We start from the raw sequence: 15,636 nt of genomic DNA on the forward strand, positions 1-15,636 counted from the left end.
CACTAACATTATATATGGGGTTGCTTTATAGCCGAACTGGAAAACTAGCAAGACCCAGCTAAATATATAGCCTGACTCTTGAAAACAAATACCTTAAAAGCACACATACCAATGAAATCAGAAAGGCAAAAATCTCCTGAGTGTTGTGTACACACACACACACACACACACACACAGTGGTGATAGTTTATGATATGGCTGCAAATTTGTTTTTTGTTTTTTTGGGGACTGTGCATCTGTTACGAGGTTCACTTGCCAAAATATAATTCTTTATGGCAACAAGCGTTGCACGGCGCTTAAGGTTCTGCACCTCAGTGCCAGGAATCTCAAATGGGATAATTCCATGACCTTGAAAATCCAGCAGATGCATTCCACATCTGCCCAGGCTGGGAAAGCCTGATGTTGTTGTGTGAAAAAGCAGGGTGGGAAACAAGATCTCAAAAATGTCTGAAGGAAGACAAGGGAGGGGGAGGGGAGAACTGACAGGAGGTTTTTAAAATACTCCCCCCCCCCCAGCCTTTGTTCACTAGTTTTCACAGATCAAACTGCAAACCTGTTACACACTGGGAACATAGGAAACTTCCGTATACTAAGGTCAGATTATTTGTTTACATAGCCCAATATGCAGCAAGTGTCCAACAGAGGTGCACACAACAACCTGTATATTTTGTTCAGTGTTTTGAATGCATTCAGTCTGAGATCTGTTCCATCCCATTTAAATCATGCATTTAAATTAGGTGCACATTCCCCTAAAATGCACATTCTGAATGCATTCCCCTAAAAATATGTTTTATTTCTGTGCCTTTTCTCCTAAAATACACGTTTTTGTATGCATTTTCACTTTGAAAACACGTTTCCGCGCATTGAACCAAACTGCACCTGATCCTTTTAACTGGCGATGCTGAGGACAGGTGCTTCAGGACGAGAGCGGAGAGGCACTTGTAGGGCACACAGGTGACTTCGATCACACACTGTTGAATAAGTGTGTGTGTGTCAGGCCATGGGGAATCCAGAAACCCAGGAGAGCAGGGGGAAATATTTTACCTGTCTTGAATAAGACTCTCAGACCCAATGAATGAGCCAATCCCCTCACCACAAGTCAACCTAAGGCAGAGATGGGGGAAACTCATCCCCTCCCACGTTTTCTGATTTTTTGTCGATTATTTCAAATCTTTGAAAGGAAATATTTTTCTTTGTTGTATCGTTTTTGTTTATGCTTTACGGACGTGGAATGTTATCAGAAAAGCAAAGAAATAAAATATGCAAAGAAAACAACAACAATCGGGCAGGATACAATCCAGCAAAACCAAATGCAACATTATTAATTTAGCCAAAAGAATATTATCGCATAGATGTGCTCCCTTATTTCGGAATTCTTTCTCAGCCCCCCACTTCACACACACACACCCTACACACGGATACAGCTCACACCTGTGTTTCAACCCAGCACACCGCTTAGAAACAGCAGGGGGGCGGTATAGAGATAAGTGGGAGGCAGGCAACTCCCTGCTGTTTCGGCACAGAGTGCTAACTTCTCCAGGTCTGTTATGGCTGTAAATCCCCATGAAACGAGGTTTTAAATTGCGGCCCCAAACTGTGATGAGAACCAAAAGTTCAGGACTGCAGAGTTGCTGAATAAATCTATGCTACAGACCTGAAGCAGTTTAACACTCATATACTTTCTTTCTCTCTCTCTCTCTCTCTGGGAATTGCAGTTCTGGGAAAGAGTGGCAACTGGGCTGCGAAGTATTTCTCAGTGGCTGCATTCACGTGGCGGGTTATTCCACTTTCACAACACTTCCTTAATGCCAAAGAAATGAATATGTAATAAACTAGAAAGGGAAGTTGGGGGAAGTCGTGTGTGTGTGTGTGTGTGTGTGTGTTAACTGAAAATATAAAATGTACAGTGGTGCCTCGCAAGACGAAATTAATCCGTTCCGCGAGAGTCTTCGTCTAGCAGTTTTTTCGTCTTGCGAAGCAACCCTATTAGCGGCTTAACGGATTAGCGCTATTAGCGGTTTAGCGGCTATTAAAGGCTTAAAGGCTTAGCGGATTAGCTGCTAAAAGGCTATTAAAGGCTATTAAAGGCTTAGCAGGTTAGATAAAGGGGGCGAAAAGCGAAAAAAAAATCTCAAGTCTTGCAAGACATTTTCGTCTTGCGAAGCAAGCCCATAGGGAAATTCGTCCTGCGAAGCAACTCAAAAACGGAAAACCCTTTCGTCTAGCGGGTTTTCCGTCTTGCGAGGCATTCGTCTTGCGGGGCACCACTGTAATTTGAATTTTGATCATGCTAAAATTTGTTGTAAAATCTCAATTAAAAATAAACAACACTTCCCTAACTTTTAATTTCCACATTAAAGCTGAGCTTTCACACGATGTTAGAAGCTGCTTCTGGAACAATAGTGTGATAATAGCACAAGTATAGCACTGATTCCCATATTATTTGCAAATGGATTTTTTTCTGGAAGCAAAAAGCATGGAAATGAGCACTGTATTCCATGATTGTTCCAGAAGTGGCTTTTACATTGTGCAAAAGCTCAAACGTAATGCGGAACTTAACAGTTTTCAAACGTAATCTGTTCTGGAAGACCGTTTGACTTCTGAAACGTTCGACAACTAAGGAGCAATGGGTGGTCAGCAAATTCCATTGAGAAAATGGAGAAACATGCCTCGGAAGCCGTTTGACTTCTGAGGCGCGTTTGAAAACGGAAGCATTCACTTCCGGGTTTTTGCGTTCGGGTTCTGAATCGTTCAGCTCCAGAGATGCTCAAAAACTGAGGTTCCATTGTATTCTAGAAAACAGGTCGGCATCTCTATGGGCAGGCTTTTGGAGGAGGGGTAAGGGGAAGAATTCCTGGTTTGGGCTTTTATAGACCTGGCGAATATTTTAATGTTGCATCCCCCCCGCCTTTCTTCCCTGTGTGTTGGAGGTATGGAATTCTTTTCATTTTGATGCATTTCCCTCCCCCCATTGTACTGTTTCATGTTTTTATGGATGTACAGTGGTGCCCCGCAAGACGAATGCCTCGCAAGACGGAAAACCCGCTAGACGAAAGGGTTTTCCGTTTTTGAGTTGCTTCGCAGGACGAATTTCCCTATGGGCTTGCTTCGCAAGACGAAAATGTCTTGCAAGTCTTGAGATTTTTTTTTCGCTTTTCGCCCCCTTTATCTAACCTGCTAAGCCTTTAATAGCCTTTAATAGCCTTTTAGCAGCTAATCCGCTAAGCCTTTAAGCCTTTAATAGCCGCTAAACCGCTAATAGCGCTAATCCGTTAAGCCGCTAATAGGGTTGCTTCGCAAGATGAAAAAACCGCTAGACGAAGACTCTCGCGGAACGGATTAATTTCGTCTTGCGAGGCACCACTGTAAATTGCTCTGGGGCCTACTGGCAAAGGGCAGTATGCAAAATGTTTAGACAAAATGAACTAACTCAAGGCTCCCAAAGGAAGCATACACCCCAAGGAAGTAGAAAGACAGAAAGTCATGTTTTGCATCCATGGCAGTGACCAGAGGAGGAATGACGACTGAAAGGAGCGCACACCATGGTGCATCTGCATCAGCACAACCGGACGCCTTCATGTGCCCCAGCTGCAACAAAACATGTCTCTCCCGTGTTGGTCTCTACAGCCACAGCAGATGCTGCAGAATCCCAGCAGTTTGACTTCACCCCCAAAGGCGGGCTCCTCCACTGTCTCCCAAGACTGACGGGTGCCAACACACACAACACCAGTTAAATCTGCACCCAGAATTATTTGCAAAACAGTTGCTTTTGCTTTTATCCACAGCACATCGATCCATGCGCTCAGTTTGCAAAACCGGCTCACATACTCTAATGTTCGCTTGCACAAGGCCTCCTTGCAGTTCTCATCTTGGAATCTTACCCACGGTCCCAGTAATCAGAGCCGATGCAACGCAGTCACTTGATAGTTATAAACACTTTCGGGAATTGTGCCAGGTTAGAAAGCCAGGCTTACCTCTGTGATGATGAAAAAGTCATCTCCTGGCTCTCCCTGAACAACTATCTTTTCTCCGTCTTCAAACTGGACGGGTTCTAGAGCATCTGCCACAGTCAACCGCTCCCATTTGTCGAGAGATTCTGAAACATAGAAGAACACAAGGTGGGATTTTCTCAGTGCGCCTGTTTTATTTGTGGTGGTTTGCCTCTAAAAGTTTAACAGACCTTTTCTACAAGAACCAATCCAGACACAAAAGTTGTTGAGCCTTTTTCTTTCTTTTTTTGGTTTTGCCCAAAGTTGAGCTTTTTGAAGTTTTTAAGCTATTTTTAAGGGAATTCACCAAAATCTAGACTTCAGACATTGGTTGCCATATGTCCGGATTTTCACTGACATTTCAGTGATTTCCACCTGGGCACTGCTTCCAACTGCAGTATTCCAACTATGTCAGGGAAATTCTGGACTTATGGCAACCCTAAGCACCAATCAAAACCCATTTCACCCTGCCCATGTCCTTCCGTCAAAATGGTGGATAAATTACACAGGGTTGTGCAACTCTACGTTTAACGAAATTTTGCCCTTTGCATTTGCACTTAAAATAATAAATGAATTTAATTTGCCTCTTACAAGTGCAGGTGCTGGGACCTTTCCATTGCTCACTCTGATTTGCCATAACTGGCACTCTTAAAATTATCACTGCAATGCAGGTCCTTTCTGGCAGTCTGGAACGGATGATATCCCAGACCTTTCGCTAAGCATCGCAAGGGTAATTGCAAGTTCTCCTTTTTGTGATGCAATAAGAAGTTCAAGTGCATTTCCCCTCCCCAAGCAAAAATGGTAAAGGGCTATTGTCTAATAGGCATGTTGCAGGGTGCAAACCAGGATGTTGTTGGCGGTGTAATAGGATTGGGAGGCTGAGGAGTCAGTGAGGATTGGAAATATAAAGGGCACCTAACAGGGGACAGCAGGCAGTAGGCAGGATTCAGGAGAGATACAGATTCAGGGAAGGTTACAGTAGAGAAGAGGGGCGAACTCAGCAGAGGTACAAAGATGTTTCCCTAGTCTCTGGGAAACAACAGTGAAAGACAGCTATTTCCCTTTGTTTGGTGGCTTTCCAGAGGCACGTGACTGGCCACTTTGGGAGCAGGATGTTGGACCAGATTGGCCCCTGATCTGATCCAGCAGGTCCCTTCTTATACCTGTTAAGGCTGAAGGTGAGAAACAACTTGGACCACCTGCTAGCAGCCTCTTCAAGCCTGCAGCCAGAAATTTTAGCAGTGTGGGGGCCTAAACTTACAGAGAGTGAAATACAGGTAATCTGATATGGTGGGAGTTATTTAATGCTATTACATCTGAATAATATTAAATTCAACGTGATGGCATCCAAAAACGAGGCTCTGGTGACCGAGTGATTCCAGAATCTTAGGAGGTGGGAGCAGGTTTTATACTGTAAATAATTTGGAAGATGCATGCTTTCGTGCTTTGTTGTTGCTTTAAATAAAAGCTGAAAATCCAGAGTTAGATCTGAGCCAGCCAGGGTCCTATTGCCCGCCGCCCCATGGTTATGGACCAAATGCTTCCTTTTACAGGTAAGGTGCCAATGATGCTGCCTGGGGCAGCTGCTCCACTCTGCCTACTGGTAGGGCAAAAAAAAAAAGAAACGAGGCTGAAAAGTGGGTGCAGGTTTGCATAAAGTTTGTATAGTTTATTTTTTAATGTGTAGGTGCCATTTTAAAAATCATTACTCCAATTTGAATAGAAATTCAATACATTTAATCATAGTGGGGCTGGCTGTGTCAAGGAGACTTGCATGCCCACTCATCCTGTTCCCTGTTGATGAGCAATGTCAATGAGTTATCTATCTTTAATCCAGACTTGGACCACAGTCCTCCAATTAAGGGCTGTCCTCTGAGAGCCCTTCAAATGGTGCGCTCAATACATGAAGGCATATGAACACCTTGAAGCCGCCTTTTACCAAGCCAGAGGGCTGTCGCATGGAAGATGGAGGAAGCTTGTTTTCTCCTGCTCTGGAGGCCAGGTCCTGAACCAATGGCTTCAAGTTACAAGAAAGAGGATTCCGACTAAACATACAAGCAATATTAAGAACTGCTTTCATCTAGTCGGGGGGGGGGGGACATTTCTCACCTGTCAACTGGGAAACCTAATAGTTTATGGCACAATCATATCTCTCCACACTCCCTGCATTTTCTGACTGCCCAAATGAGAAATGATTGCAAGGATTATCAGGGAGCGGGGGTGTGGGGGGAGAATGACTGCTCAACTATTCCAGGAAGCGTTGTACACATACAAAACCCTGCTGTGGTAGGCATGGGAGAAGAGGAAAATTATGGCTGCCCATGCCAGGAGTCCTGTCTCTCTCTTATCTCTGCCAAGAAGATGCTAAGGTGAAGACTTGGTATTAAATCAGTGTTGTTGTTGCCAACATTTCATTAAAAGTAACAAATGCGTTTGCGACCGCTGGCAGCTGGGTGGCCATCCTCTCCCACTCCAGTACACCTGTGAACCAGCCCGTGGCAAATTATTTTATCTGCATGCAACGGGTCCTAGGTCCAGTCCCCCAGGAGGGGCTAGCAAAGACTCCTGTCTAATATCCTTGGGATAAGAGTTATGCTGCCAGTTTGTCTAGATCAGGGGTGAGGAATTTCAGTCCAGAGACTAAGTGAGGCTTTCCAGACCTTTGTGCCTGGCCCTTGGGGACTCACTGCAAGCCACACCCCTTACACACCTTTTTGCCTGGAATGTGTCCTGTGCTAATGCCTCTTGCTTGCCTGGATGGAGAATGTGTGTGTGTGTGTGTGTGTGTGTGTGTGTGTGTGTGTAAACCTCTTGCTTATAAATGGCTGGAATGTAGCCTACTGTACAAAGGAAAGAGTTGCATCTGTTGCTTTAGCTGTCGGTTGCAACTCACCTTGCAACAGAGGGGTCTACACGAAGCTAATGCCGACAAAAGTGAGAGTTCTCCATGTTCCCAAACTATCCCTCTACCTTTAAATCTATGCCGACTTCTCTCTCTACCTCTTGGTTGTTTACACTGATACATCTTAGGTTGCATCCTGTTTACAGCTTCCTCCTCTTCCTCACTGGGTGATCTTGGGCCAGGCACCGTCACTCAGCCTAACCTACCGCATGGGGTTGTCGTGAGGATAAAAATGGAGCAGAGCAGAATTATGAACAACAGCTTTTGCTCCTCAGAGGAAAGACAGGATATAAACGTAACAACAATAACAACAGCAGCAGCAGCAGCAGAATTGGGGGGGGGGGGGACACACCATACAGTAGCTAGATACAGTGGTACCTGGGTTACATACGCTTCAGGTTACAGACTCCGCTAACCCAGAAATAGTGCTTCAGGTTAAGAACTTTGCTTCAGGATGAGAACAGAAATCGTGCTCCGGCGGTGCGGCAGCAGCAGGAGGCCCCATTAGCTAAAGTGGTGCTTCAGGTTAAGAACAGTTTCAGGTTAAGTACGGACCTCCAGAACGAATTAAGTCCTTAACCCGAGGTACCACTGTAGTGCATTTCAATTGCTATGAACTGGCAGAAATGTCAACAGGTGGTCTGCCAAGATCCTAAGCAATTTCCCAATGATCTGCAGAATATTGAGTTTGGGAACCATTGGGCTACAGCGAACCCCATGCAAGGGCAATGGCAGAAAGGACTGCGCCACTTCAGACTGTGTGGGTGGGAGAAAAAAACATTTTGGGAGGCTCCTCTATATTAAAAACCCTCCCACAAAAACAAGACAGAAAATGTCCGGCTCATCAGGGAGAAATGCTCTAACTAAGCCCACTGCCAGCTGTGGTTGTTTTTGAATTGCTGGGAGTAATTTTACATATGGGAGATTTCCTCTTTTCTTTTTAAAGATGAATCTCCCACCTGCAGTCTGTTCTTACAACCTTAATTTGCTGCGTTGTGTAGACCAGGCTTTATACATGTGCACAGAGGCTTTCTGCGTATTTCCTTGATGGTTTTTTTTACCGCTCGAGCACCGTATATCTTTCATCGGTGCAACAATATCCAAAAGGAAAGGAAAGGCAACACACCCAAAATGGAGACCTTGCTGAGGAATTCTTCGTACATCTTCCGCTTCCTCAGGGTGCTGCCCTGAAAGAGAATGAGAAAAGGGAGTAAGTGAAGCCAATAAGCATTGCCTTGTAGGAATTGGAGAAAAAAGTCCCTGCTGTCTAGCAGTCTGTATCTCCAGCAGTGGCCAGCCAGAAGTTGTCTCCTGTTGGAAGTAGAGGAAGGGTCATTGCTCAGTGCTGAAGCAGGTGCTATGTAACTGGGCCTTTTTGTAGCATTTGTTGTTGTTTAAGTTGTCTGCTGTTATTGCTGTAGTTTTCGGTATATCGCATATTTGTGCATGAGCTGTGCCTGAGAAGTATCAAAGTGCCTCTGAACCAATATTTAGTCCACAGGATTCCTGTTACAGCATGTGAACTCCGGGACTCCCAAAACTAAATACAATACTCTATCCGCCACCCCAGAGGTGGGGAAACCTGTGACCCTCTAGAACAGCCTTTCTCAACCTGTGGGTCCCCAGATGTTGTTGAACTACAACTCCCATCACCCCTAGGTAGCAAGACCAGAGCTCAGGGATGATGGGAGTTGCAGTCCAACAACATCTGGGGACCCACAGGTTGAGAACTGCTGCTCTAGAACATGGGTAGGCAAACTAAGGCCCGCAGGCTGGATCAGGCCCAATTGCCTTCTGGATCTGGCCCACGGATGGACCGGGAGCCACCGCGTGGATCGCCAGCGCGTGCGTTCTTTCCCTCTCCCTCACATAGCAGTGGTGCCGCTTCCTCCCTCCCTCCCTCCTGGCTTCTCCCTGCCCTGCCTAGAGGAGGGAGGGGGCTGGGCCTTGGTGGTGCAAGCAGCAGCAGCACTCGAGCGGCTGCCATTTTAAGCAGCCCCTCTCCAGAGCCCTTTCGAGTGCCGCTCATCATCCTGCCACCCCCGCCACTGCCAGCCCCTGCCGCTCACAAGACACAGATAAGCAGCCACCGGGGCTCGTGGTGCTCTTGCATCATTTCTTTCCCCTTCACAATATAGTCCGGCCCCCAACAAGGTTTGAGGGACAGTGGACCAGCCCCCTGCTGAAAAAGTTTGCTGACCCCTGCTCTAGAAATTCCAACTCCCATAATCTCTGATCATTGGCCAGAGTGGCGTAATGGTGAGAGTGTTGGGTTAGGACCTGGGAGACCGGGGTTCGAATCCCCACTCAGCCATGAACCTCACTGGGTGACCTTGGGCCACTCACCGCCTCTCAGCCTAACCTACCTCACAGGGTTCTTGTGAAGATGGAATGGGGAGGAGGTGTGTACCACCTTGAGCTCCTTGGATGATAAAGGTGGTGTACAAATGCAATAAATAAATAAAACGCTGGCTGGGGTTGATGGGAGTTGGAGTCCAGCAATAACTGGAGGGTCATTGGTTCCCCACCCTTAGGAAGACAGGGCCACTGGGTTCACCTGGCTCAATATGGTCTACCAGGGGTCAGCAAACTGTTTCAGCAGGGGGCCGGTCCACTGTCCCTCAGACCTTGTGGGGGGGCTGGACTATATTCTTTTTTTGGGGGGTGAACGAATTCCTATGCCCCAAAAATAACCCAGAGATGCATTTAAAATAAAAGTACACATTCTACTCATATAAAAACACGCTGATTCCTGGACCGTCCACGGGCTGGATTTAGAAGGCAATTGGGCTGGATTCGGTCCCTGGGCCTTAGTTTGCCTACCCATGGGCTACACTGACTAGGGAATGTCCAGAGTTTCAGGCAGGGGACATTCCCAGCTCTACCTGGAGGTGCCAGGGATTGAAGCAGGAACCTTCTGCATGCAAGACAAATGTCCTGCTTCTGAGCCACGCCCTTCCCTGTGCTGCACAACTTGTTTCAGATTGCTTCTGCTGCTGTCTCCCTGCTCCTCCAAAACTTCAGAGCTGCCAAAGCAAACAGCCTAAGGAGAAAGTTCTTTTGCAGCTCTACCTGGGATCAGTTAAGCCCCCAAGAAGGAAAAGCAAAAGGGGGTGTCAAATTAATGCCTGGTGGAGCTCCGCCAGCTTTCTCACCACACAGACCAAATGAAACCAAGCTGGGCGAATCTGGGCCCATTACTCTTTTCTTTCTTCTCAACAAGAAAGGCTAAGCAGAAGCATCTATCTGTTAATCGCTCGATTAAACTGCCTCGTTATCCTCTAAAAGTTAAGCAAGCCTGTAATTAAAACAAGAGGAAGCTATTCAAGTGACAGTGCTGGGTCCCCAAAGGCCTGATTGAGAATGGAGCTCATCGCCTGGTTTCCTATCTTATATATGTCTCTGTCTCCCGGGGGGGGGGGGCGGAAGCACAGGATATAAGGGAGTCTATAGTGATATAGTGAAAGGGGGAAATTATGGACACACACAGGGACACATGCAGAGAGCTTCCCTCTCCACTGGAGTGAATAGAGAAACCTGTTCGTACAGGAGTTCTGCATGTGCCCTGGAGTACGTAAAGGGCTGTGAATTAAGATGGATGGATGAAATCTAGAGAAAGGCAGCAACTCCTAAGGTTGCAGTCCTACGTACCAGTTGCTTTTCATTCTGAATTTTTGTAACCTGCCCTCATAATGTACAACTGGGTATTAAGATCTGATACATAAATAAATATGTGTCGTTCAGCCCGGACACTGAGATTCAGCGGCGAGGGCCTTCTGGTGTTTCTCTCATTGCAAGAAGTGAGGTTACAGGGAACCAGACAGAGGGCCTTCTCGGTAGTGGCGCCCACCCTGTGGAACACCCTCCCTTCAGATGTGAAGGAAATAAGCAGCTATCCTATCTTTAAAAGACATCTGAAGGCAGCCCTGTTTAGGGAAGTTTTTAATATTTAATGCTGTACTGTTTTTAACATTTGATTGGGAGCTGCCCAGAGTGGCTGGGGAAACTCAGCCAGATGGGCGGGGTATAAATAAATTATTATTATTATTATTATTATCATCATCATCATCATCATTACACTTGGGAGTAGGTGGTCTTGTGCCCTGCTTTGCCTAAGATAAGCTCTCTGTTTAAAGGGTAGCCACAGCACTGCCCTCTGTTTGAAAGGCCTCCCAGCTCAAAGATGAAGAATGCTAAGGAGGGAGAGCAACAGCGCCCACGAAATTTCCCAGCCGCAGTTGGGCTATTAGCCATGATGGCTATGCTCTGCCTCCACCGCTGGAGGAAGCAATGCTTCTGAATACCAGCTGCTGGGAACCTCAGGAGCTGAGAGTGCTTTTGTGTTCAGCTCCTGTGTGAAGGTTTCCCAGAGGTATCTGACTGGATATTGTAAGAACAGGATACTGGACCAGATGGGCCATCCGCCTGATCCAGCAGGATCTTCTCATGTTATTATGTTGCTTAAGGGGCCTGAACAGGCACACAGGTCACCTGGACATAGTCATAGAGTTGGAAGGGTCCACGAGAGTCATCTAAGTCCAATAATAATAATAATAATTTATTATTTATACCCCGCCCATCTGCTTCCCCAGCCACTCTGGGTGGCTTCCAACAAAATATTAAAATACAGTAATGCAACAAACATTAAAAGCTTCCCTAAACAGGGCTGCCTTCAGATGTCTTCTAAAAGTCTGGTAGTTGTTCTTCTCTTTGACATCTGGTGGGAGGGTGTTCCACAGGGCGGGCGCCACTACTGAGAAGGCCCTCTGCCTGGTTCCAACCCCTGCAACACAGGAACCTTTTGCCCAAAGTGGGGCTCGAACACACAACCCTGAGAGTAAGAGTCTCCTGCTCTACTGACTCAGCTACCCCAGTCCTCCCCACCATGGTGAATTCCCATCTAAAATTATAATAACGATTTCTAAATTTGCACCAATACATATAAATTAACATATGCAAATACACATGCAGGTATTCTGTTTTGGTTTTATTATTATGTGTAAATGACCACCCTCTCTTTGGATGCGGGTTTAGTGGAACTCGTTGCGGCTAACTTCCCAGCAAAGATGCACAAGACTGGGCTGCATGGCCCATTTCATCCAGGGGGACTTTGTTTCGGAGGGGGACACTCTCCAGGCAGTGGGGGGCTCCACCCTCCTTTCCTTCCAGCTGCTGGGAAGCAGCCTCAGAGCGATCCACGCCCCACTGTGCACAGCTCCCCTGTTTAACTGCAAGGCTTTTCAGATCTGCAATCAACGCTTTAACCGATTTATCACACCAATTAGCCAGTTCAAGCTTGCAGACTTAATGCCGAGCTGTACCAAATCACTTCCTGTCTTCCTCTTCTGTGGCTCCGCACCTGCCAGCCCCACACTTAGAGGAGGCCACAAAAAAAGACTTAGCAGAGGGCTGACATGTTAATCTATCAAGGACCGGAGAAGCAGAAGCTGGGCTGGGCGGCTAAGCCGTAAACAAACACTGTGATGTTTGCTTATAGCAAAGGGGGAAAGGGCACCTGCCTCATCTTCCTTGCGAGGAAAGGGTGCTGATAAACTAAGAGAGGAGACAAGGAAGTGGACAGTGGCTACAAGGAGCAAGCAGAGGGCATCCTTCTCTATGCCGACAGTAAGCTCCTTCTCCAAGCGATGACCTTTATTCAGCCAGCAGTCTTACCCCTCAGGCAAGGTGAAGCGGTAGCCTCAGAGGCACCCGATTCTGGGTGTCATGAAAGGGCAGCAATTTGTTAGTCATCTAATTTATTATTTGTGCCAGGGAGGTGGGAGAGGCCCCTGGAGGAGTTTCTGCATTCAGGTGCCAAAATAAGTTGGCTGGACTTGGGTACGTACCAATCACCTGGATTTGTGATTGGGGGGGAGGTGTGTATATTGGCTGCTTCGCTTCAGGCAACAAATAATCTGATACCAACCCTGCCAAAAAGGCATCAATTCAGGGATGGAGGTGGGGAAGAAATTCGGTTCAGTTCACAGTGAAATGTGAATGCTGAAACAATACCTGAACCGAAACATGGCTATACTTTGAAATTCACGTTCCTCTGAATTTTGCAATGTAGTTCTCCAGCCAAGAAATGTGTATAAATATACAGTGGTACCTCGGGTAACAGGCGCTTCAGGTTACAGACGCTTCAGGTTACAGACTCCACTAACCCAGAAGTAGTACCTCGGGTTAAGAACTTTGCTTCAGGACGAGAACAGAACTCGCACGGCGACGACGGCAGGAGGCCCCATTAGCTAAAGTGGTACCTCAGGTTAAGAACAGTTTCAGGTTAAGAACAGACCTCCAGAACGAATTAAGTTCTTAACCCGAGGTACCACTGTACATATATACCAGCACAGCCTTTCTCAATCTTGGCTCCCCAGCTGTTGTTGGACTACAACTCCCATCATCCCCTGACCGCTGGTCTTGATAGTTAGGGATGATGGGAGTTGTAGTCCAACAACATCTGGGGATGGAAGGTCGAGAAAGGCTGTATTAGAGTGAAACTGTGCGTTAAAATGCATATATTAGTGAAAATAACCCACAAAAGTGCATTATATTAGTGAACATCGCTTTGCAAAAATGTGTTTAAGAAGGATGTTGACAAGTTGGAACATGTGCAGAGAAGGGCGACTGAGATGATAAAAGGTCTGGAAACTGAGCTGTTGAGGGAGCTGAGTGTGTTTAGCCTGGATAAGAGAAGACTGAGAAGAGATAAGATAACCACCTTCAAATATCGGAAGGGTTGCCACATGGAAGATGGAGCAAGCTTGTTTTCTGCTGCTCCAAAGGGTAAGATCCGAACCAATGGATTCAAATTATAAGCCAGGAGATTCGGACTCAACATTAGGAAGAGCTTTCTGAGGGCAAAAAGCTGTTTGACGGTGGAGTGGACCCCCTTAGAAGGTAAAGGACTCTCTTTCCCTAGAGGTTTTTAAGCAGAGGTTGGATGGCCATCTGTCAGGGATTCTTTAGCTGTGATTTTTGCATTGCAGGGGGCTGGACTGGACAACCCATGTGTATATTAGGAGAAACTAACACAAAAATGGGGGTGAATTTAAAAAAAATATCAAACTGATGTGGAAATGTGGAGAGCTGGACATACGACCAGGACAGAAGATGCTGCCTTTGTAGGATGAGTATCACAGGACTTCAGCAGCAGCTAAGCTGAGGGAGACGGATCGAGGCCCTTTCTACTGGCCTGCCTCATCCAACTGCCACTTGGTCCTTCTGCCTCAGCACTGAGGAGAGGGACCCAACCCTTGCCCTCTTCTGACAGCTGCTCACCTTGGCCTTCCCAGTCTGATCCTCCTTCCCCTTGCACTTTTCTTTTCTTTTGTCCTTAATTGTGTCTTTATCGTTTCAGAGCTTAAGCCTGAGGGCAGGGGTGTCTGTTGTTTCTACGTTTTATACAGCACGTAGCAAGCGTAGGTGGCTTTATAAAGAAATAACCACCTGCGCTGAGAAACCATCTCATTTCTTTACCTTTTTTTAAGTGTTATGGCTTCCTGCAAGGAACTCTGGAAAGCTTCTGCAAGAGGGTTCCTTAGCCACACAGCTATAGTTCCCAGATGCCGGGAACAATAATTAAACTTGTTTGACACTCAAGGATTGTCCCACTGAACACATATACTGCACCAAGACTGTTGATTATGGATTTACATTTATAGCACAGCTTTTCCTCAAAGCAGTTCACGGTGGTAAGCATATGTCTCTCTATTATTATTATTTTATCCTTGCAACAATCTTGTGCAGCACATTAGGCTGAGAGCTGACCCAAGGCCACATAGCAAAGTTTCATGGCTGAGTGGAAATTTGAACCTGAGTCCAGCACTCTAACCACTACACCATACCACCTTGAGTAGCATTGCTGGAAGGACCTCTATGGAGAGCCTTGGAGAGCCGCTACCACTGATCTAGCTAGACCATCAGTGCCATCACATCCATAAGGCAGGGTGAGGCGGCAACCTCCCAAGGAGAGGCACCCCCATTCCAACACCCAGCTTTCCCATGGGTCTCCCTGGCCTCTAGGTGCAAGGAGACAGATCTCCCTTCCACTGAGAGGTGTGGCTTTTACCATCATCTCCTAATAGGCAAAGCTGGTGCATAGCTCCACCACTGAGCGGGTGTGTGAGGGAATCTATGAACGATCTGCCCCCCTACCCAGTGGGGGCAACTCCTCAAGGGCTTCTTGAGGAGAAGACCTTATGGAGTTTGCCCCCCTACATTGTGGGAACAGCAGTGGGGCATTCCACCTCAGGTGACGCAACACCTTGGGCCACCCCTGCAGACCATTATTGCCTTATTTGAGAAGCTCTCCAGCTCTTCCCTGGAGACAGCAGGGATGGAACATGGTTTGGTACTGAAAGCTGGCTTTGGCCTACTGGGTCACTGAAGGCAGCTTGCTTTGTTAGGTCCAGCAGGCCTCTCTGTTTGGGCCCACAAGGATATGTTGGCCTGGCCAAGTCACACCTAGCCATCCTACACCAGAACTGATATCATGCATGGCATCAGGTGTAGATTACATAAAGATGCAGGAGTTTGCTCCTGACAGTCAGCACCTGTGAAGTCCCAGGCACGGTGCTTTGCAAGCCCTGGCAATCAGCTGATGGTTACAACTTGCAAACCAAGGCACCTTTGATTTCAACCCATGTGGGCAAAAACTGGTCACTTGCAAAGTTTGACCCGTGGGTGGTGTGTGAGGGGAGTTCTCCACCTTTGGTCTAGGGCCAATACAGGCCTAGGCTCGCC

The 15,636-nt window shown here is 46.8% G+C and overlaps 1 protein-coding gene across 6 annotated transcripts in view; it reads right to left on the reverse strand.

Moving 5' to 3' along the window:
• The window catches only part of PRKAR1B (protein kinase cAMP-dependent type I regulatory subunit beta), a 123,089-nt gene that overhangs the window by 36,458 nt on the left and 70,995 nt on the right, over window positions 1–15,636 (reverse strand). For all 6 annotated transcript variants that reach the window (XM_080981187.1, XM_080981186.1, XM_080981185.1 and 3 more), the window contains 2 exons: window positions 8,018–8,078; window positions 3,975–4,096 (listed from right to left, as the gene is read on the reverse strand). In XM_080981187.1, the coding sequence (XP_080837313.1) occupies window positions 3,975–4,096; window positions 8,018–8,078 (183 nt within the window). The remainder of the gene's footprint in view (window positions 1–3,974; window positions 4,097–8,017; window positions 8,079–15,636) is intronic.

Source organism: Podarcis pityusensis, assembly GCF_964106645.2.
Source record: "Podarcis pityusensis genome assembly, chromosome: 14".
NCBI lineage: Eukaryota > Metazoa > Chordata > Lepidosauria > Squamata > Lacertidae > Podarcis > Podarcis pityusensis.